Source organism: Pholis gunnellus (genome assembly GCF_910591455.1).
Source record: "Pholis gunnellus genome assembly, chromosome: 12".
NCBI classification, from domain to species: Eukaryota; Metazoa; Chordata; class Actinopteri; order Perciformes; family Pholidae; genus Pholis; species Pholis gunnellus.
In genome coordinates this window covers 19826739-19849408 of record NC_136539.1, presented here as the reverse complement: position 1 = coordinate 19849408, position 22670 = coordinate 19826739, and the positions used below count along the sequence as shown (strand labels likewise).

General features: G+C 40.9%; 2 protein-coding genes across 2 annotated transcripts; both read right to left on the bottom strand.

Moving 5' to 3' along the window:
- Positions 1–8523: 8523 nt before the first annotated feature.
- LOC306704074 (trace amine-associated receptor 13c-like) lies at positions 8524–9964 on the bottom strand (the record flags this gene model as incomplete). The annotated part of the gene is made up of 2 exons (XM_079170285.1): positions 8524–9304; positions 9756–9964. The coding sequence occupies 2 exons, from the start codon at positions 9962–9964 to the stop codon at positions 8524–8526; spliced, it is 990 nt and encodes a 329-aa protein (XP_079026411.1).
- Positions 9965–11984: 2020 nt separating this feature from the next.
- Positions 11985–21316, bottom strand: rubcnl (rubicon like autophagy enhancer). The gene is made up of 16 exons (XM_079170031.1): positions 21210–21316; positions 20550–20907; positions 19518–19762; positions 18437–18534; positions 17817–18195; positions 17340–17421; positions 17135–17240; positions 16821–16957; positions 16629–16693; positions 16195–16234; positions 15944–16021; positions 15532–15652; positions 14939–15000; positions 14183–14336; positions 12812–12902; positions 11985–12503 (listed from the first exon to the last, which is right to left on the bottom strand). Exons 1-16 carry the CDS (start codon positions 21301–21303, stop codon positions 12403–12405), a joined length of 2211 nt encoding a protein of 736 aa, XP_079026157.1. The 5' UTR covers positions 21304–21316; the 3' UTR covers positions 11985–12402.
- Between the last annotated feature and the right edge of the window lie 1354 nt (positions 21317–22670).

Sequence of the window (22670 nt, the reverse complement as noted above, 5' to 3'; positions counted from 1 at the left end):
GAAAGTATCATTGTGAAAGATTATCTAAGATTAACAAGTGCCTCCTGGCACACAGCACTAACCATAAAATACTTACTAGTATTACTTAGTAGTATTACTTTTATTAATTTAATTTCCTCTCTTAGACTCTTAGCATGAGTCTAAGTGAATACAAGTAATCCCCAAACTGACCACAAACACATCTCAAATAATCCAGTAGTTTCTTTTCTTTATCCTTTTCTTTGTCTCATTAGCAGACGGCTGTCATTTTGCGTATTCTTCCTCCAATAATCCATAAATCTCATTTGGCTGAAAGCTGCTTTTCTCAGTCTTTGATGTTGACTTGTGAACCTGGCGAACCTGTGTGTATTAAGAGATTTTGAGGGGTGGGTCTTTCACATTCAGTGAGCTGCATTAAGCATCACTCATTGTCTCAACCTGAGAGGGATTCAGCTTCAGGGATTTCAAAGAGCTTCTGATCTCTGAGGCAGAGGCGGTTCAGTCAAGGAGACACAACGTGTCGACATCCATCAAGGTCTCTCGTCACAGTTCACAGGAACGTCTCTGAAACTGATTCAGATTCAGAACCAGCTGGGTCTTATTCACAGAATGTCCTGATTCTGCTGTTTTCTGATTGATCACACTGTTTGGGACAAATACAGTTGACTTGCTGTGGACAGTTGGTCTTTTTCACCAAGTAGTCTCAGACAGATTGAAAGTATTGTACGGCATTTATATGTTCACTTGTTTTTGCTAAGAGTTCGATGAGCAGATTGATTCTCATGTGTGTGCATTAAGTATGAAGCTGCAGCCAGTGGCTGATTAGCTCAGTAAAATATCTCAACAACAGTTTGATGGATTACCATGAAATTTGGTCCAGACATGCATGTTCCCCTAAAGATGAATTGTAATAACTTTGGTGATCCTTTGACTTTTCATCCAGCGCCGTCATTTTATTTCGCAGAACTAATGACAATACCACCAGCTTCAGCTGTACTTTCTGTTTACTGCTAATTAGCATGCTAACATGCAAACATTGGTTGCTGAACATTGTGAATATCATACATCTGCATAACATCAGTATCATTGCGATACTATTGTGAGCATGTTAGCGTTTAACTCAAAGCACCACTGCTCAGCTATTTAGTTTATAAAATAAATGTTGTGTTCGGAGAAGTGGTCATGGACTAATGGAACAGGTTCTCACAAACACACAACCAACTGACAGTGACACTGTGCAGGGACCAGAAGCAGGTGAACTGTCATCATATCACCTGTCTAGTTAGTGCAGCTGTCACAGATGTGTGCTCAGTCTGAGGGGTGACCTGGTTCCACTGATTGCGTTCACTGGGAGTACGACTGGGAGCTCCAAACCAAGTGTGAGTCTTGCATGGCTCATATCAAAGCATCACAATTGCTGAAACTAATTGGATTATTTCTGTGTTTTGAAGTTCAAAGAGGAAGGTGGGCGTTCAAAGACATGAGCCCTAAAGTGTGAAAATTAAAATACACGGCAGAGCACAAAACTGTGCGATGTTAACTCTGAAGTATGTGAGAGTCCACGAGTTCAATAGGTCAGAGAGGGGACCGTGAGTTAACAGGTTTAAGTAGATCTGACTGTCTGTTGGGCCCAGTTATCCTCTTAACATGATGAGCACAGCACGACTCTCCTGCAGAGACAATGAGCTGGTGAACGAGCTCCGCTGGAGCTTCGTGCAACGTGAACAATTTTCTTTGGGAGCTTGACTTACGTTGCATTTTATCGGTTGTAGCTGGCCGGCCAATGGGATGAGCCGTTAAGTGTGGAGTCACAGACAAAACCATCCAGTCCCCTTTCGACACCGCCGCTTGTTGCCAGGGTTGTTTCTGCCCTGCAGTGGGAGAGGTGGAAGTAGAGCAGAAAATGTTGACGGCGAATGGACTGGCTGTAGATCTGCCACCTGAGAACAAAACATCACACAGACATAATACTGAGGAGTTGAAGAACCAGCAGGTAAAAGTGAGAGGGAGAAACCCTGAAGTGATGCCTAAAGAGTGACAAGTATTATCGTTTTCTACTATTGGTTACATGCATTTATTTTTTTCTGAGTTCGCTTTTTCAAAACTATTCACACAGTTCTCTTTACCAACAGTTAATGTGACATCTGAAACACACGAATGCAACCAAAACACTTGATTCAGGATAAACTATTGTATCTGAACAATGTCAAAAAAAGCCGGTGGAGTTACCAAAGCAATGTGTATATACAGTATATATAGCTTTAATTAATTTTTAAGTTTATTTTTTGCATAAACCAAGATGCCATTCTAATAAAAATATGGTCTCTACTGCATTATGCAATGCCTTACCGAAATGACGAATCGGAAGCAATATCCTTTAATTGGCTTTGTTTCCAAATGCAATTCCAGTAATGCAATACAATAGAAATGTGTAAATGTTCACCATACTGATCCACATCACACCTTATGTCCTCTCTTGCAACACACCTGCATGTCTGAACCATCTCAGTGAATCTTCCAGACATCCAGGAGAGCATCGGATCACGTGACTGGTGATCATACACTTTTAACCTTAACGAGGAAAAGTATTCTTCAATGGGGTTGAAGAATGGAGCTGTGGTTGGTATTTAATTCATATTATTTTAAAGGGGTAGCAGGGTGTAGCAAGTTTCAATACATTAACCATAATGCATACAAGGTTATAGTTAAGCATTTGTAACATATAATAATGACAAATACTTGCCAGATTTTGAAAGTTACATTTCTCCTGAAAAAAGGAGCAAAATAATTTTCAAAAAGGACATTTTCTAACACATGTATTGAAGAAAAAAGACAACAAAGACCAGGCGGACTTTCATAACTATAGTACTAAAAGGGTTAAAGCTCATGTATAGACTTTTTTTTTATTGGAAACTTTAAAAGGGAAAATTTAAAGAAAATATGTTGGCTAACCTTAAAACAGCATGTGAGCAGCTCAAGAGACATGAACTTCAACATGAACAAACACAAATATTTTTTTGTCCCGTCTGATCATACCTCAGACGGGACAAAAGAAGCACTCCAACTTTCAAAGGAAACTTAACTTCACCTCAACGAGAACCAATTGGTTCATCCTGTTCTTCTTCTTTTTGTGTGCCCTTGCCTAAACCACACACGCACATAACGTCGACCAAGAAATCAAAGTGAATAACAGTACGCCTCTCTATCACACAAACACACACTTCAGCTTGTAGATTTAGAAGCTAACAACAAGAGTGTATCATGGACTGGCATAAATGAAAATAAAATAGAAATTAATCTTTTTAAATCTAAAATGTATTTCTACAAAAGCAGGTCTCTGCGACACAGTCTGATGTCTTGAGAAACTAATTTAACTGTAAAAGTGCTAACGAGGTTTTGAGGCACTCGGTGACCTGCTGCCTCCACAACGCTGAGGGAGGAAGGTCTGTCTGACCCAGGTTCAGTTCGGCTGTACGGAGGAATCCTCAAGTTCCTGTAACCCAGCAGGGTCTGTTCATAATTGGGGTGCCCCGCTGATTTGAATGTTCTGGCTACCTTTCACACTTCAAAGGCTTAACCCTGTTTCAGAGTACTAGAGGAAGAGAAGAAAACTACTCTCTCACTTTCATTAAACACAAGGATGATTTATTGAGGAAGAGGAGAACAGGTTCACTGATGGCAGCATTAAAACACACAAGCTCAAATACAACAACCCAGCGCGATACTGAGCACTTACAATTGTAATCAAAATAAATTGTAGGTTTCATGTAATGTGTCGTGGCTCTTTTAAACGGTTGGGGGCGAGCAAGATAATTTGTCTGAGCTAAACTTTCAAATCCAACCTGACATACAAGCTAGTTTTGAGCACATGATGCATTTTGATATAAGTCTATATCGTTACAAAATCAGCGTTTCTCTTTATAATAATCCATCTACGAACACTTCTAAAGCTATAAACACATTACGTTTTCTGTGTTTACTCCATACACCATGTTGTGGTTTTATGGAGAGTTCAGTGCTGGAACTGTTTCTTGGTTGGGCGTGGTTGCTTCATTATCGTGCAAGGCTACAGACTCCAGGAAGTCTTGAGCGGACTATTCACATGGGCATGCGTGTATATAGAGTCTGCAAAGATATGTGTAGACTCTCACGAACATGGACAGATGAAGGAATGTATCTTACATCAGGCTGTTCTCATCCAGCATAACCTACAAAAAATGATGCGCCTTAATCCGTAAATAATGTATAATGACCGCAAACGCTCACACCGAGTGGGAGGATAGGTCCAACAAACTCAGACCTTTCAGCCGTGAGACAGCTGTTATATGTGTGAAACAAGAAGTCAACGTTGATTTATCCGTCACGCATACTTCAGTAAAAGTTACTTCTGTTTTTAATTTAATTTTCCTGAATCTTATTTAGTAGGTGTGTTGCCTAAACCTAACTAAGTTGTTTCCTATGAAGACGGAAGTTTATTTGGAAAAGACTCTACGCATGTAACACGCGGAAATTGACACACGTTGCTGACTTTCGTTTGATTACAATTTTATTTTAAACTTTTCGTAAGATACAAACAGTTGTATGAGGATGCGTTGGTCACATGAACCCTCACAAACCTCCACAGCTATGCAGAGAGTATGATTTGAGCATAACATCTTTATGTGACCCAAGTAAAATATAGCTGATAATCACTGTATAGTTGTGACTGCAGACACGAATGTGCCTTAATAAAAATGGACGGACACAGCAGCCCCACTGCCGTTTAGTACATCCAGGTGGTTCCACCCTGAGGACAACGGCTTCACCACACATTCGTGTTCTTCATGTCTTCGGCCTTCAACTCATACATCAGTGTGGTTGACAGCCTGCAGCATGCTGCCACATCGCTCCCTCCTCTCCGCACGTTAGCTTGGCTTGTTTTTATCGTCGTCTGAGACATGTCTGGACAGGTCACTCAGTAAACCCAGCCCCTTTTCTTCAGATATCAGATGTAACATGAAATAACAATGGGACAGTAAAACAATCACAACAGAAGACGAATTATTTAGAATCAGGAGTATTTCATTTTAAAATGGACTCTTCATTCCCTCTTTGCCGAGGGAGACAAGGTCAGAGATGGCTTCCCCTCAGAGAGACGTCAGCTCTCATTTGAGGGTAAGGTGGTGGAGTGTGTGTGTGTGTGTGTCTGTGTGTGTGTGTGTTGGTAGACACCCCCTGGCATGAATAAAACACACTGATCCTCATCCAAACCATCAGTCTGACACATTTTCACCCCTCCTTCATCTCTCCTCCTGAACAGAAAATGAAGCCCTGAGTTCACCAACATGTTCGGCCTTGTCGTTGTTACAGGAAGTGAGGAGCGGCGAGGACAGGGTGGGTGAGGGAGTAATGGCTAGGACAGAGTGGGTAAGGGCGTAATGACTAAGTTTATCCGGTCGAAGGCGTCGAGGCAGAAATGACTGTGTCTTATTAATCATTTTTATTTTTGTTCAGTTTTTTCGTAACCTGGATTTTTGTAGTTTTGGACATATTTTCTATTCATTATCTGGTTGGTTATTCTATTGGTTATGTTGATAGTTTCTGAATCAGTTTACACAAGTAACAGAAGCGCAGCTTGTTTGAATTGTGTAAAAATCACTCATGCTGGTGTTGTGTATGATTTTTCTGTTTGTATTGTTATCGCTCATATGGCACTTGTTAAAACATAGTTACAAACAGTCATATGAAAAAGGCACCAACACCAACAACACAACACAAAAAAAATACAAATCTAACAATAAATAATAAATAGAAGACTATCCATTTGATTTACAATAATAAATCGATGTAAAGGAGTCCTGAGAAAGAGATTTCAGTTCGCCCAGTAGGTCTTTTCATAGAAGATATTTTGACTTGTTTTTGTGGGAAAAGCACAGGCGTATATATTGTGTGCACTACGTTTAACTGCTGGCATTTTATTTGAGTGTTCTGAATGTGAAATTTATGCACTATGATGTGCCGTCAATAAATCCTTCCAATCCTTCATTTTACACAAAATTTACTTTAAACCTGCAAATTATGATGCAAAATGAGTCCTTAGTGTCTAAAATATGAATTTACTGATTACTATTAAGTGTATCTTTTATTGGTAGTAGTGAGTAAATTAACAAGGGAGTGATTTCAGACACAGATTTCAATATAAGTCAAATCAACTCCAATATCCCTCTGTCTGGTGTCAGACTCCATTAGCTAGACCAGGCGCCTACCCATCCTGTTGTGCAGCTGCAGGCGCTGCACATGTACCACCCATTGTCTGCTATGGTTCTCCCTGACAAAACAGGTCGATCCAACCCTGGGGATAGATGCATTGCCATGTTATGTTATGCGGCGGCTTATAAAAAAAATGAAGGTGGGCTGCAGCGACTAAACTTATCAGTGTGGTAGCGTCGATGTTCATGTTGCAGCAAGGTGTGCATTTATTGGTCTCCACCCACTGTACCCATAGAGTCCAGTAGAGGGCGGAGCCTGTGGGAGTAGGAATGAAGGTTATGATATTGTTACCCTAGTTCTAAAAGCACAGGTTGAGCCCTCTAACAAGAGGACCACTGCTCTTACACTGCTTGTTGAAGAGGGTGCAGAATGGCAGACAGCTGCCTTATATCGCACATTATCGGGTAGGCGCGTCCTGATTGGCTGGCCATGCTCTTGAAAAACGTGATTGGAGAAGATTAGTTCCCATAGAGCCCAGTAGGGGGCTCCGCCTGTGCTCATAGAACTAGGGTTACAATATTGTTAACTTCGTTAAAGAACACTGCGTATTGCTGCCGCTTGTGATTTACCCCTGAGGGAACAGGTACATGTATTTCTTCTTTTCTTTTGTTACCATTTAGATTTTCATCCAACTAGCAAATAACATGTCAGTATCCCACAGTTTTATCGATCCCAGAGAGAGCACGGTGTCTGTCTGTCTTCACCAGGACTCTGAGCTGTTCGGCAGAAGCTCTGCTCTGCCTGCTGAGTCACCTGCCTGTTAAACAGCTGGATTCTGGTTGGCAGCAGGCGTCACGCAGGCAGACGGAGGAATGCGCAGCAGCAGCTCCAGACATGTCGAGTTACAGACAACCTTCATAGGCCAGAGAGGATTATGTGTAGAGTGTGTTGATTATGCTGTAGGAGTGTTTGGGCATGCTTTGATGGAAGTACATCAGCAATGAGTACATCAGCTGCTAAGTGTTAAGTGAGTTGACTAGTTTGAAATTGTAGTTTTTTTATGTTATGTTGTTTACTACCTCATCAGGCACTTACGGTCTTTGTCCCATGTGTTTGTTTGTGAGAAGGGTATCTTAAAAACCTGTCCACATGTTTCATTTAAACATGCTGAAACGTCAAACCATAAACATTTGCCAACCATGACTTTGAGGAAACAACATACAATACAATATGATTCAGAAATAATGATTATACACCTTCATGAGATATGTAACTTAGCACAGTATGCTGTATATACCCTTTTAACTTCCTGTCAGGTTCAAAACAATAACAAAATACAAATTTGACCCCCAACCCCACCAGCTGGCCGGTCGCATCAAAATTGTTAGGTTGTCCACGGTGCAAAAAAAGGAGCTTTCACAGTGACTCATGAAATAGCAAAATTCACCTTTTAGCTCAGAACTCCTGGACCTTTAAACATTTCATTCTGTTCCTATAATTGCCTGTACATTTAACCAGTTGCCATGAAAAGGAGACAACCTGTCCCAGAACTGACAGAGGAAACAGGCTTTAAAGTAAACAAATGAGTGGATGTGCCAGTGTTGTATGTGTTTGTTCACTGTGCAGAGAGAGCAAACAAGGACCTCTAGTGGCAGAAAGGGTTGTTGTACGTTACTAAATTTCTGTCCTGGAAAAAATAAGTCAACAGCTCTATCTTCTGGTACATTGGTGAATTACTGACAGCTGAAGTGTACAGATATAAATTCTGAGAATTATTCAAATACCGTGGTACAATATAATTTTAAGGTAACTGTACTTTACTCCAATATTCTACTACATTTGACTGCTTAATGATAACACAATAACCAGTTTACAAAATGCATTTTTCTTGAATAAGCAACACAACAGTATAAGAAAGCTCCACCTCTCAACCAGCTGCAACATTAAATCAGCACTTTTGATATTGATATATCTAGTTTATATAAAATCCAAGAAAACTCAAGAATACCCAAAGAACACAGGACTTTACACGTGTTAAAGGTTTAGTTTAGTTTTTTTAGTTTTGTTTTTTACAGTATCTTGTAATACTCCTGCACTATTTTTACATGAATCATGGATCTCATCTCATCATCTGTGGGATGTAGGAATTAGGTAGGAATTAAAATCACATTGTTTAATTTTCAGTTTCTTCCATCTCACCATTGTTTTACTTTAACTTTAAAAATGAAAAAGTACCAGAGAGAAAAATATGCACTGTTTATTAAACAGTTTACAGAGAGCAAGACATTTAGGGAATTTGAGTTAATGAAAAGCTTTTAATTTCATTTCAGTCTCTTCACCGTCTATGTTGGCCTCTCAGGAGCCAGGCTGCAGAGTAACAATACGTGTTACTGCTTTTCTAAACCACGGGTAAAACAATGCATAGATCAAAGGGTTCAGACATGAGTTGAAATAGAACAGATAAAGCACAAAGGACACATATGAATTACTAAGCATGCTGTCACCTACAAGGGAGACGGTGTAATATGGGAGGAAACAAATTAGAAACAAAACTACAACAACGCCAAGAGTCCTGGCTGCTTTCAGCTCCGATTTCTTTGTTTTTGAACGCTGGTGTGGGACGACTGTAACGTGAGAGCGCATGGCCCGAGCCTGAGACACAGCCACAGCAAATACTCTCATATACAGAACTATGATGACAGTAACCGGAAGAATACACGTCAAAACGAGGTCAACAGACCCTGTGATGTAGTCAATGAATATCACACACTCTCCGTGGCAGGAATTATACCTGCCTGGTTGAGTCAGGCCATCCCTTGCAAACACACCGCTGTAGGAAACAGAACAGAGCCAACACATGCAGACACAGAGTCGGACTCTGTTCACTGTGACTCTGGTGGTGTAATGAAGAGGGTCACAGATAGACGCATAGCGGTCCATCGATATGAGCACCATGTTGCCTACTGAGGCAGAGGTAATGATGAAGGACACATAATTAAACAGAGAACACGCGAGGTCACCGAGAAACCAGCAGGATAGTTTGAGGAGGATTTCTGCCGGCAACAGCAGGAGGCCCACGATTAAGTCTGAGACAGCCAGAGAGAGGATGAGGATGTTGGTGGGTGTGTGGAGCTGCCTGGTGGCAAAGAAAAAAGCGTCTTTAAACCAACCAGCCCTCACATCTGAATAGCAAAACAACCAAAACAACTATGACAAAAAAACACATCTAGTTACCATGTGGTTAAGTGCGGAGAGTTCAAAATCACATTTCAGTTATATATTGCAAAACTAGTAAGACAGAATTCAAGTATAATGTGTCTAAGGTGCAGCATTATTCAGCTATTCTACCTACTGCAAGGTAATTATTCTCCTAATCTATGGTAGCTGTTCACCGTTTTCTAATCCTTCATACCAATAACACTTTTTCTGAGCAGGCAGTTTGACCCGTCACAGTAGGAAAAGCACAGTTAAAGCAAATAAAACAGTATTGTGATTGTTGAAAGAAAATCAAGGAATGTTGTTGACAGTAGCTCCCTCAATCTTTATAAAACTTAAATTGTAGACTCTGCTGAGAATTTAAACGTTGCCTGAAGTGGGAGACTGAGATGATGACGAGCAGGTTGAGAGCTACAGTGAGCGTAGAGATGGACATCAAAATGAGAGGGAGCAAAGCATGGTGCCAAAGCACAGTGGGCTTCCTGCAGGAGGCGTTCAGCAGCTGTGGAAAGCACAGCTGCGATCCTTCCTCAGCCTCCATCTGCAGATAGCTGCAGCTGTCTGAACAAACCTGAGTCATATACCAGAGTTACCTCTCTCACACTCTCGTAATCCCTCCCCATCGCGTTCTGCCAGTCTCTGTTGGACTCTGACGCCCCTCCTCAGTGGACTGCACAACCAAACATCATCTTCATCACTTTCCGTGCAATTGTCCCGGCAGAATATTCTCGATTGTAATGTGTGTTTAGTTGCTGTACTCTGTGTTTGATTTTGATGTTTGTTTTGCACGTGTATGCATCAGTTGCTCTGCTATATATTTTTTTTTATATTTGGCTTTCATTGGAAGAGTCTTCTTGTAACCGCAAGGCCGGTGGTCCGATCCCCGGCTCCTACTGTCTGCATGTCGAAGTGAGACACTGAACCCTTTGCTCCCCGGTCGCTTGACAGTCCACTGCTCCTAAAACACTTCGGATGGGTTGAATGCAAAGGTCAATTTAATATATGTGGTGTATGACTATTGTAATGAAATGAAACTTTACATAAAAAGTCTACACACATGCATCCGCTGGCTCGCAACTGAACTGGGTAGAGCCATGTCCTAACCCTGGAGGGGTCAAAACACAAGCAGTAGACACCTTGCCCACCACATTTCACGGCCCATCAAGCAGCACAGGAACATGGAGTAGCAGTTGTTTCTATTCTCTCCCTTTTGCAGTGTTTGGTGTATAGAAGGCTCTCTCATAACACTGTTAAAGTGTGTGCAGCAGTGTTACATCTGCTTTGCCAACAAACGCCTGGCGTGATGGCTTTGTGAGTGCAGATAAAGAAACCGGTGCAGGTGGGAAAACACACTCCCATCATGGTCTGCGCATTCTCAGCAGGGTAGTTTCGGCGGCCTTGTTCAGTGGGGTCGAGGACATATCTACTGCATAGTCTATGCCTTGTCCGTTCTATGTCTTGGACATGGCGGTCTTCTTTTCAGGGTCTGCGCTCGCTGGAACGATACAGGACTGGTGAAAATGGTGGTTGTATTGCACCGAAGCCTGTGCGTCCAGAATTCACTGTTAAACAGGGCCACAGAAACAGAAAGCAGCCTCACTAAATTTCTTATGGGACACTTTCTAAAAGAAAGGCAGTGAAAGATCAAAGAGTTCATCCTGGGACATAAAACAAAGGCAGCCATAGGTATATCAAGGCCCCTCTTACATTACACATGGGAATTTCATCTATTATCATAAATAATTATCATAGTTGATTGATTAAATAATGGACAAAGCAAAACTGAAAGTCATGAAAGACACAATCTCAACTGGAAAAATATCGCTGTTGCATCATGTGTTGATGCAGAAGCTTGTTTTTCTCAACACCTCTGATTGCAGTGACACCTCAGAGGTTGAGATGTTATCATCTGACTAATAAATACAGGTGTGAACAAGCTTCATGTCTTTAGGGTTTCGACACACTGCCACTAGGAGCAACTAATGGGCTGCAATATCTTGCTCACAGAGAGACAATTAAATCTCATGAGACCTAACTAAGTAAACGAACATTTACTCAAACAAACCGATGGAGAGAGGTGAGTTTTTGCTCTTCTTGTTATGTCTCATTTAACTTGCTTAAGACTACATTTCTTTAAAATAAATACCAATATGTGATCTCAGCACTTTCTATGTTGCTCCCTGATCAACTATTGTTACCCCAATTTACTTTCTATTGTTGTGCCATTTTGTGTTTGAATGGTTGTGATGTGAATTAGTTGAGTCCTGATGAGCAGGTGGCACCTTGCATGGTCGCCCCTGTCATCAGTGTATGAATGTGTGTGAATAGGGGAATGATGGCATGTAATGTAATGCCAAGTCCATTTACCATTTAGACTTTTGAGCGAAACTGTAATTAGCATTTGATTTCTAGAGTTATGGCCACTAAACTCTAACCATTTTCTCCTCCAGTCCAGGTGGATGTTTGTGCCAAATTTGAAGACATTTCCATCCAGGCATTCAAGAGAATGGACGGATGGACAACTCAAAAACATAATGCCTTTGTCATGTCGGCTGGCACAGAGGCATACAACACAATTATTGCAGTAAATAAACATTGGATTTAATAAAAGTGTGATAAATTAAAATGTCCAGAGCTCGTATACTTCGTCTCTTACTGCAGTTCATCAGTGTTACTCTGAGAAACACAATGCAGACACTCATACATACATACATACATACATACATACATACATACATACAACAACAAAAGACAGCAGACTTTTTAAAACGGTTATGCACAGATGTGTTTTGTGGCTTGAGGTAAAATAATTCACTCTCATGACAATTTAATTTCCACAGGAAACATGAAATATTTGAGATTGATTCAGACATTGTGAGTTTCTTGTCCCTGATTATAGAAATGAAGATATTGTTCTGCACTTAGAGGATGAGTAAAGAAATGCTTCAGTTATTTTATGTGAAACTGTGGCAGACGTAATGCAGCTGAATCACAAAGGTTGGTGCTGATGTTGTCACTTCATAGATCCATCTGGACATTTTTTTTTCGTGATTGGATCCGTGCACATTTTGGACACTTCTTTTCCACATAACAGTGTTTGTGAAAGCACGCCCTGCACACTGTAAAAAGAGAAGCACGTTTATCATTTCTGCCCTGTTGTGTCACTGTTTCCCCATTTCATTCCCAAAACTGTAAATATAACAGAAGACAAAGCAATTTGATACTGTTTTTAAGCCATTTCTTCAAATTTGTATCCAGTCCCGGCATAGAACACTGACATAACACCTTTTCAGTTGATGTGGTGAAGTTGTCATCATTAAGATATATTATATATTCAGTGTCTTTTATTTGCCTCCATTTTACATCTCCAGCTTTTTAATCGTGCATAAGCCATTTATTTTAAAAGTAATCATGTGGCAGTGCTTACCTGGACATCGCCTGCATATGTCTGCCTGAAAAGGAAAGATGATGTCTCTTTCTCTGCAGAACTCACAGATAAAACCTCGGGCCAGACACAACTGTGTGAAAAAAGTCAGGAGAATTGTTAAAGATTCACTGTGAGTGCGAAGTATGTGCTGATCTTGGACTGTTTTAAGGCTCATTTGTGTAGAAAGTTGCCAATCATAGAAATAAAATAGGAGTAGAACAGACATTACTATTCAAATCAATGTATAAGGGCTCTATGTTGCCATTGCGACCATTGCTGAAAGCTAACTTTCGTATAAACTAAACCGACTTAAGGCAAGTTGCGGACTCACTAAGATGAGGTTTTGCAGTAAAAGCTAAAACAAGCAGTGGAGTAGTGGGCACCTGAATAGTGTTTTCAGACATATTTGAAAAATTGTGAATCTGTCCTTTAAAAGTCAAAAACATCCCACCAACTGTGTCCTCAGGGTTTGATTGACACGTGAGTAAATCCGGACTGGTTCATGGAAATAAATGACGTCATTGTTGTTTTTTTCGAACTGAATCCTGACCTCTTCCAAATCCAATAACAAAAACAGAAATAAGTTTAAGAAATCTTGTAAATCTCCCATGTAAGACCATAAGAAGCTGAAGAAAATAGGTTTTCAATGCCTTTAATCTCAAAGTGAAAACACATCTGTCCAAAGCCATCTAAATGAATTACAAATATAAAAAGCAAACTACTTGTTTGCACTTCTGCTCGAGCTCTGTGAGATTGCCTTTTTGAAGTCTTACCATGAATTCTGGATTGAGCCCCATTCAGACTGGATTCATTTCATGAGAGAGGTGGGGGTATTTGAATGTTATCTTCTCTGGTCAGGGATTTTAATCCTATCCAGAGCGCTACAGTATCTGGGTCATTTTTTACCCCACACCCCGGTGGGGAAGAGCTGCTTTTATTTGTGTTTATCAGCTCATAACATGAGGGTAACATATAGGTGCATTTGGGAACCAATATAATGACAAAAACAGATTAAAACCATCAGGAGAGCTTTCTCCAGCTGAATGTTCACATCTATTACACACCATATCCTCTTACACAGTCACACAGCCAGTATTTGATTCCCCGCCTCCTCCTGTAATGTTAATCCCAAAATCTGGACACCAGCACGTTATCACTGCTGTTTTTAAGCCTGTGTTGCTTTGGCTTTGTCCGGATAAAAACCTTGTGCCATACTTGGGCCAGTGGTGATAAATCATCGGCAGACTTTCAGTATCTCATACCATGAAAATTGAGGACCAATAATAACGTGCTGCGTTAGAAATATACTATATGTATATTCTATAGATTTAAAGAGAAATGATGCCACCTCTCACAGCGCCTCGGACTGACCTCACAGCTTTCAACATGATCGATGGCGGAGTGCAGCACCGCTCTGGCCTGCGCCACAAGCTGACCCTTCTTCACCCTCAAGAGGTCATCCATGGAGAAGAGGTGTGGCTGCTCCATCAGGTGAGCAGGAAGCTGTTTCAACTCAGCCATCACCCTGAGACAGAAACACACAGAAAACACGCTAAAACGGCTTCCTCTTGATGGAGAACATCTTGTTTGTGTGCTTCTGGTTGAGTCTGTCTGTCATGTTGGAGAGTCTGTCTGAGTCCTTTCTGCCACAACAGGTCAACACGGACAAAACATTACCAGACTCCAAAAAATACATCATAGGAAACCAATGCTGAGCTCACAGGTAAAACTCTGCTGTACCTGGTCTCCAAATTGGTCAACTATGACTCAAATACTTAATATGGCTGCAGAGATTTCTGGGCACTTTAAAGATGTAAATGCTGCTGCTTACCCTCCCAGCAGATGAATCTCAATGAACTTCATAAATAAACACGCATTGGCGATATGGGGATCCACAATTGAAACCTACAATTGGGTACTTGTCATCATGCATGACACAATGAATATCCTTTAAAGTCACTGTATCTAGAATGTTAATGGGATTTAAGTCCTTCACACAGTGGCTTCATCAAATCCTAATTCAACTTAATGCGATATATTTAAATAGATTGAGTGTATCTTCATAATTGTTAAACAAGTACAGTATCACAGCAATATTTAAGTATATAGTAAATATTCTGTCCATACCTTCCAGATAGTCTGCAGGCTGACAGCAGCTTCTTGATGCACATCAGCCGTTCCTGGAGCTCCTGAAGGAGACAGGAAGAAGGAAATAAAGAAGGAACAAAGGAAAGACAAAAGAAATAACAAAATAAATCCGAGGGGTCGTGAGATGATTGATGGGAGATGAAAGACGAAAACATAAGTTCTGATACACAAAGTTGTTTTCATCTTTGATTTTTAGTGACAGATTGATAATTTGACCAGTTTAGAGGAGAAATGTCTCTTTGGTGGAACGGATTGCTCAGTGAAACATGACAAGAAACACAACAAAAAGGTTAAGAATCACTGGTTTTATCTTTCATGGGTTATAAATCATAAATGTATGTTTTTTTTAAGGTAAAATCTTGATCTGAAAAGTTGATGATGTGGAGTGGAAGTATAAAGTATTATGAAGTGGAAATACTAAAGTAGTAACTTGGTAACTGAGCTTCTTTATCGAAACCAGGATACGGGTTTATCCAGGTCTCAGGAGGTGATGTCAAATAATAACGGCCATGATAATAATAATAATCATAATAATAATAATAATAATAACAATAATTCAGTCTTTAACTCACCCTGAACTTGTCCAGTTCTTTCACTCTGCTGTAGAGTGTCTTACCGACGCAGGTCAGGTCAAACAGAGGCTGATGCCAAACTGAATCCAGCAGCTGTTTGGAGAAATCACTCACAGGGTATCTGCAACATCAACATTATTTTGATTGATGTTTATGAAGAATCAAAGTGTACAAGTTCTTTCTCCCACTGAGGTAAATAGTTCAGCAGTTTGTCCTCAGTGTATTGAATCAGGTTGCATGAATACAAAGGCTTTGATTGGATTGATAGTAATATTCACTTGTCTTAGAATTGAAGCTGTATTAATATTTACTTATTCATGCGTTTTACTATAATTACGATATTGTGAATAATAGTATTAGTCCGTTGCATTAATACTGGTTGCAGCAGTAGTTTTATTAGTGGTTTTACTACCTGCCAAAGTCCCAGCAGGACAGAAGTCGACCAGGAATCACAGCTTCAGAGCCGCCGTGGCAGCAGTCACAGAAATACCTGAATTATTAAGTAATCCAACCACAACAATTGGAAAACATTTTGTTAAAGATAATAAACATTTCACACTGGAGAATTGCTTTTTATTCATGCTAGCAGCAGAGTGACGACATTTCGGGCCACCTCTTTGGTCCACAGTATGTGATTACCATTATATTTTGTACACTACGTACCTGCCAAGATATTCACAATACCGCAGTTTCTTGATGTACCCTGGTTGCAGAGAGAGAGAGAGAGAGAGGGTCAGAACTCAGACATGCTTTTCCTCAGCTCATACTTCTGATGAATATTTTCAAGTTACTGTGTAAAGACATTAAAAACACGCCGAGGCCTGTTTGTGTCCACATGCTTTTAGTTTGGCACTAACATTGTGAGATAATGTAATATGTGCTGTAATATTTGGACACGGGTCAATAATATACATAGATACTGTTCTGTGTGTAGGATTTTAAATCTCTGAATTCATTGCCCCCTAGTGGTCATATTAAAAAAGAAAACTCCAGTGCACACTGATACAAGAACTGTACATTTTCTATGTTAGTTTCTTTCTGGCTGAACACAGTTTTCACACCCCTGACACTGAATTGTGTGAACTGTGAATACTCACTAGGCTCCACCTCTGTCCCACAGCCTGCACACAGGAAGTGCTGCAGAGCCACTACGTCACCGCGTCTGGAGGAGGAAACATTCAACTGTGGATGTCCAAATCCATCCATGCATCCATGCATTCATCCATATTGTTTCTATTTCTTAGTATTTATATTCAGTGTGTTTGAATCTCATAAGACGTAATAACTACCTGTTGGTCGGCTGAACAGTGAAGATGATCTGGAAGCGTGGTGGGGCCCAGCTCAGGGATCCTCTCATCCTGGTCCTCAGTCTGATCTCCTCTGCCAGGCTGCCGCTGCTCACCGCCACAACTCCAGTACCTGGCAACTGGCAAAAAGAGAGAGAAGAGACGGGAAAGATCAATATGGTTTGGGACTAGAGACAAAGGATAGCCAGAAAGCAAAAGGTAGAAAATATTACAACAGGTTTTGCTTGTTGAAATGCATGTTTTTTGTGAACTGTTCTGTATTGATTCGCATATCGGTCGCTGTGATTTATTCTCACTTCCTGTAGCGAGCTACGGAGGCTTAGCCGTCCACGTCGAGGCTCATGGGAAGGAAGCCAGCTCCTCCTGAACTCCAGCACCAACTGCTGGGCCAGCCACTCTGCACTGCATCATGGGACACCACAGATTGACTCAGGATTTAGAGACTCTGAACACAAGTATAGATGTAAACAGTCACATAGTCATTTGGGTGTTTTTTCTTACTTTCTGAGAGACTCTCTCAATGTCAGCGTAGTGTCAACTCCACAGTCTGCTTCCACCCGTTGCTTACTGAGGATGTAAAAATCTGTGGCGGAAGAAGTACTCAGATCCTTTACTCAAGAAACCTTAGTACCATACTGTATCAGAACTATGTTACATGTAGAAGTGATGCATTCAAAATCGTTAAGCTTCATAATTGTTAATTGATTAAAAGATTACTCAATATGTGGGATGGCTCATGTAGGAATAATAAATATTCTATTGGATGATAATTATTGATGTTTTAATGGGTTCATCAGTTCAATGTTGCAGCTGATAAAGGTGGAGTTAAATGTTACAACAAAATAAAAATAAAACATGCTTTTAAAAATTAAGATAACTTTGTTTTTAAATCACACATTACATAGCTGCACATGTTTTACTCCCGTCACTCTTCCGTATACTGCACATGTATGAAATGTACAGTTAGAGTAATTCTACCTTCAAAGCCACTGTCAGAGGAGAGGATGGAGAAAGTCTTTGGTGAATGTTCAGCCTCATGATTCGCTGCTTCCTCCTCTTCTTCAACCCGTGTGTGTTGGTGTGTGTGCACATAAGAGGGGTGTGTGTTCCTATGTGATGTCTTGTCAGTCTCCGGTTGAGGATCACCGGTCTGTGTGTGTCTGCTTGCTTTACATCTCTGTTTGTGTCCGTGTGGCGGTATGTCCTCTGCCGAGCTCGTGTCTCCGTGTGTGCACGTGTTGCAGTGCGAGTGTTTGCGCGTGTGCATCGTGGAAGTCCATCGATCGGAGCTCAGGGTCCATTTGACACCCTCCAGCACCTCCAGCATCATGTCCACCACAATGAAATGAGCATTCTCCTGCACACACAGTCATTCATAGAGACACTGGTGAAACAGCACTGTCATCATTATTGACATACTGACAGTGTATCATCCATCCAGAGGCAGATGAGATGGTCATTTTCATTTATGCAGAGAGATTAAGAGAGGAAGGTCTGACACTGTGATACAGGGTTATCATTTTAATCAGATTTTAAATTGTTTCATCTATAATGAGTACTAAATAACTGTAACTGTACAGTTCCGGGATCTAACGCACCTTTTCCAGATCACAACTGGTCTTAAAGATGTCTGCAGAGAATTCCGGGATACCGCTGCATCGTCTCTCTTTGCTGTGCTGTGTTGAGGTAGAGAGGCCTGACAAAACAAATACACTTCAGCTTCATTTAATAGTTAAATCAATATTCAATCAAATTCAGTTCTGCAATGTATAATGGACCCTCTGTGTATGTTGAGCTTGTAAAAAATAAGAGGGGAAAAGTACACAGTCAAATGGCTCAGGTGAGCCCTCACCAGAACCATGAATACTTTTGTATCAATGAAACTGGAAACTTTGCACAAACATTCATGTTCCCAGAGGATGAATCATACTGAATTCAGGGAACCCCTGACTTTTTCCTCTAGCATCACCATGAAGGTGACATCTTAACCTTTTTATTGACATGTCTAAACAAGTATTGCGGTGCAATTTAGTTCACACGTTCATGGTCCCTAGAGGATGAATTTGAACTTTGATCCCCGGCCATTTAGTTTGTCCAATACTTTAGTTTGTGATCAAATACCTGCAAAACGGTGCTAGCAACAACGTGCCATCTATGTGAGCATGTTAGCATCCTCATTTTGTTTCTAATGCAGCATCATGGCGTCTTGTTAAACCACATAAGTACTTCATATACAGTAGTTTCCACAGCTGTCCTCTCCCAGTAGCAAACACAGATTTAACAGGACCTTGTTCACATGAATACATGTTGGCTGAGTGGAGCCAGATGAGTTAAAACAAGCCAGGCCTCTGGTCGATCCAACACTTTGACTGGATAATGACTTTGGGACAACAGGGTTACTGTGGCAGCACCACCTTACCGCTGTCATCTTTTTGATTTTATTATTTGGGTGAATTTTCATGTCATACAGTGCTTACTGTAGCAATCATTTTCCCCTTGTATTAGAAACAACATGCTGCTCAAACGCATGACGTTAGCTGGTTTATTGGTTTCAGACTATCAAACTGATCTTAATCAGATCATAACCAGAGGTGGGAGGGTTGGGAAATAGCAGGTGGACTCTGTGCATATAAACACAGACATTGCAGGCTCTGTAGATACACCTGTAATGAATTCTACCTGTTGAGTGAGAGGCATCACAGCTGAAAGGACGGTGGACCCAAGGGCTGAGGAGTCGGTTCAGATGCGATGAGGCAGATGTGGAGAGCGGCTTCTTGTTCTTCTGAAGAGGTGACGGGTGGGGACAGGAGCTCGGTTTGGATCTTAGATCCACCATGCTGGTGACAGTTGGGCACCCACTCTGATCCAGAGACAGCGAACCAGAAGCAGGAGACCGGGAGTCCAAGCTAGAAGAAGTCATGTTTCTGTCAAAACAACAAAAAAACACAGGATGGCCACATGACAAATCATAAGATACATTTCCACAAATTCAAAACGAGAACATTTGAAAACATTACATTTCTATGAAAGAAATGTCCAATGATGTTGGATTTCTCCAAAGCTTGCCAAGACAAAAATGTCTAAATTAAAAAGTCAACTCAACATATTATCATCAGAAAATCAAAACAAATCAGGGTCGAACGTCAATAGATTCAAACAGTTGACTCCTCAAGTCTAGATGAGACAATGAACACTACATTTAATTATTCCCCAACAACACAAAGATCACAAAAAACACATTAAAGCCGCTCTCCAGGAATACCTTTAGTATCTGCCTAAATTACACCGACTAAACTTAACTTCTGTTAAAATGTGATGATGTACTGAGAATGTCTACACCACGTCTGTCCATTGACGTGTTTCCTGAGAATGCAGATCAGGGTGTTCATAGGTAGACTACAGTTTACGAGGAAACAGGAATTGAAACGGTAAATAAAGAGACTGCTTTTGTTTTGTTTATATTATCAATATTTCACAGTGAGGATTTTACAACTAAATGTTAAAGGGGAGAGACAAAAAAAGGATTCTTGGATGAACAGCAAACTGTCATCAAATTCAATTTCTGTAGTGCTCAGTGTTGAAGTCATTTTAAGGAAGCCCCTGATTGTAATGTTTTTGTGGAAAACAGAAAGTGCAAATAGATACACATGAAGAGCACTGAGATAATAATACTTGAAGACCGAAAACCCTGTTTTTTATGTTTTCAGTTACCTTGATGGGTCAGACATGCCGGTGTCCTCTCCATGCCAGGAGACGGTCCTGTGGCGTCTGGAGATGACCGGACTGCTCCTGGGAAGGAAGAAGGTTGTGTCCTCCAGCTCCTCTTTGTTCCCCTTTCTTCCTTCCTCACCGTCTTCATCCTCGCCAGAGTGTGGGTTCGACTGGGATGGGTGGGAACGTGCGAAGGCCTCGAGACGTGTCCCCTTTGTGAACGCTGCCTCTGGGAGTTGATGGGAAAATGTTGCGTTTGTTTCTCCTCCACCGGTCTCTGGTGGTGACAGGAGGAGAAGTGGGACTGATTCTGCACCAGCCGGCTGATGGTTTTGGTGGAAAGGTCCTTTCTGAGCGACTTGTAGAGAGAAAGAGGAGACAGACATGCATTTTATCAATACATATTTCAGATGCACATAGACTGTCATTGCTGAGGGATGAGAGGGAGTTTCTTTCAAGCTGGTTTTTGGTGTTTGAACCAGATTAATAAGTTCCAGATATTTCAAATTAAAAGCTTACCAGGTTGTGAATCATCTTTGATTTTAGTGTTTCCCCAAGCTCAGCAGCCATGTGACACCTGCTGTTTCCTGTGTAACTGTAGTCTTAACAAGCCCTAAAGGTGCGTCAAAGCTCCAAAAGCCGGTGTGCGGTGGATCTTACCTGTTGCTCTCAGAGCTGCCGTTGCAGGTGTTGGTGACTCTGCAGAGTTCACACACCAGCTGATATATCTGTGTCCGTGGAGGGACGAGGACATGCCCTCGCAGCTTCCCATCTGCACAGGAGAGGAGAGACAAAGTTTCCCAATGAACGCAGCTTTGGTGGAAACTTCCTGCTACGACATTGCTTCCTGAGTGATGAGAAAACAGCTACCAGCTGTGGCAGTGAGTAAAGATTTTCACCGACTCAAAGAATCCAAAATGACCCAAACACTTACATCTTCACTGATGATCACTGATGATAGCTAACGACATTCAAAACTGTCGTCTTTTTCTTTCTGTTTGGAGACGTGAGCAGGAGGTTTTATCAGTGCTGCTGCGGTTCCTGCTGGTCGGTCATAGATTCTGATCAGGATCATAAAACAACTTGAAGGCTCTCGAAAGTCAAAGTCTCAAGTCTAAACATTACTGCCCTCAGCTACACCCAACACAATAGAAGAAGAGATCAGACAGGATGTTTGTGGACACTAGTATGAAGGTATTTCAGATAGTACACGGCGTGTAGAAATTTTGGCAATCACACCTTTTCAAATCCATCCCAGTGTGGAGCAACACACAATCACAGACATTAGTCATAGAAAATGTGGCGTCACACAGGATCTGCACTTGTGCAACTAAGAATTGTGGAGCAAATGTATATTTCTTTTAGCTCAAACAAGTGACTACAACATCAGTATTTGCTCCTGCCATTAAGATGATAACATTGGGGGTACGCGCACTGTCTTCTCAGAGGACGTCTGATAGCAGCAGTCCAAACTGAATCTTGGTTTTATCAACTTAAAGAAGTTTGAAAGTCATTTTGCAGAACATGAAAGTTGTCACGGTTGTCGCATTTCATTCATTCATTTTACTTTCATGTGTATTTGGTTTTATTTAACAAATGTAAAATGTGGCATATGTTGTTGTCCTATTAACAGCAGTACTTTCAGACATACTCATATATACACATTCACACACACAGACATATATCCCCCCCACACACACACACACACACACACCCCAGCCCCCTCACACCCCTACATGAGAACATGATCGATTGGCTTTTTAAAATGTAATTTGAACATTTCTAACTTGAAAATGTTTCTAGTCAGTATACACACACACACTCACAGTGTCACACCTTCATACACATCAGCTGGTTTCACAACATAAAGTACAAACAGTCGGGTTCAGTGGCTGGGAAACGTAACAAACCAGTCAATAGATTAACAGATCAACTATCGGATGGATTGCCGTGACGTTTGGAACACAAGCCCTCCAACTCACAGTTATTTGTACTCACGGTTATCCAACTGATCACTCGCTTTTTTTATTTTAATCCTTTTATTATTCATTGGAGATTCAGCCCTTTATGTACTTTTAACAATGCGAAATAACAATAATATCCTTCAAAAAAATGTAATGT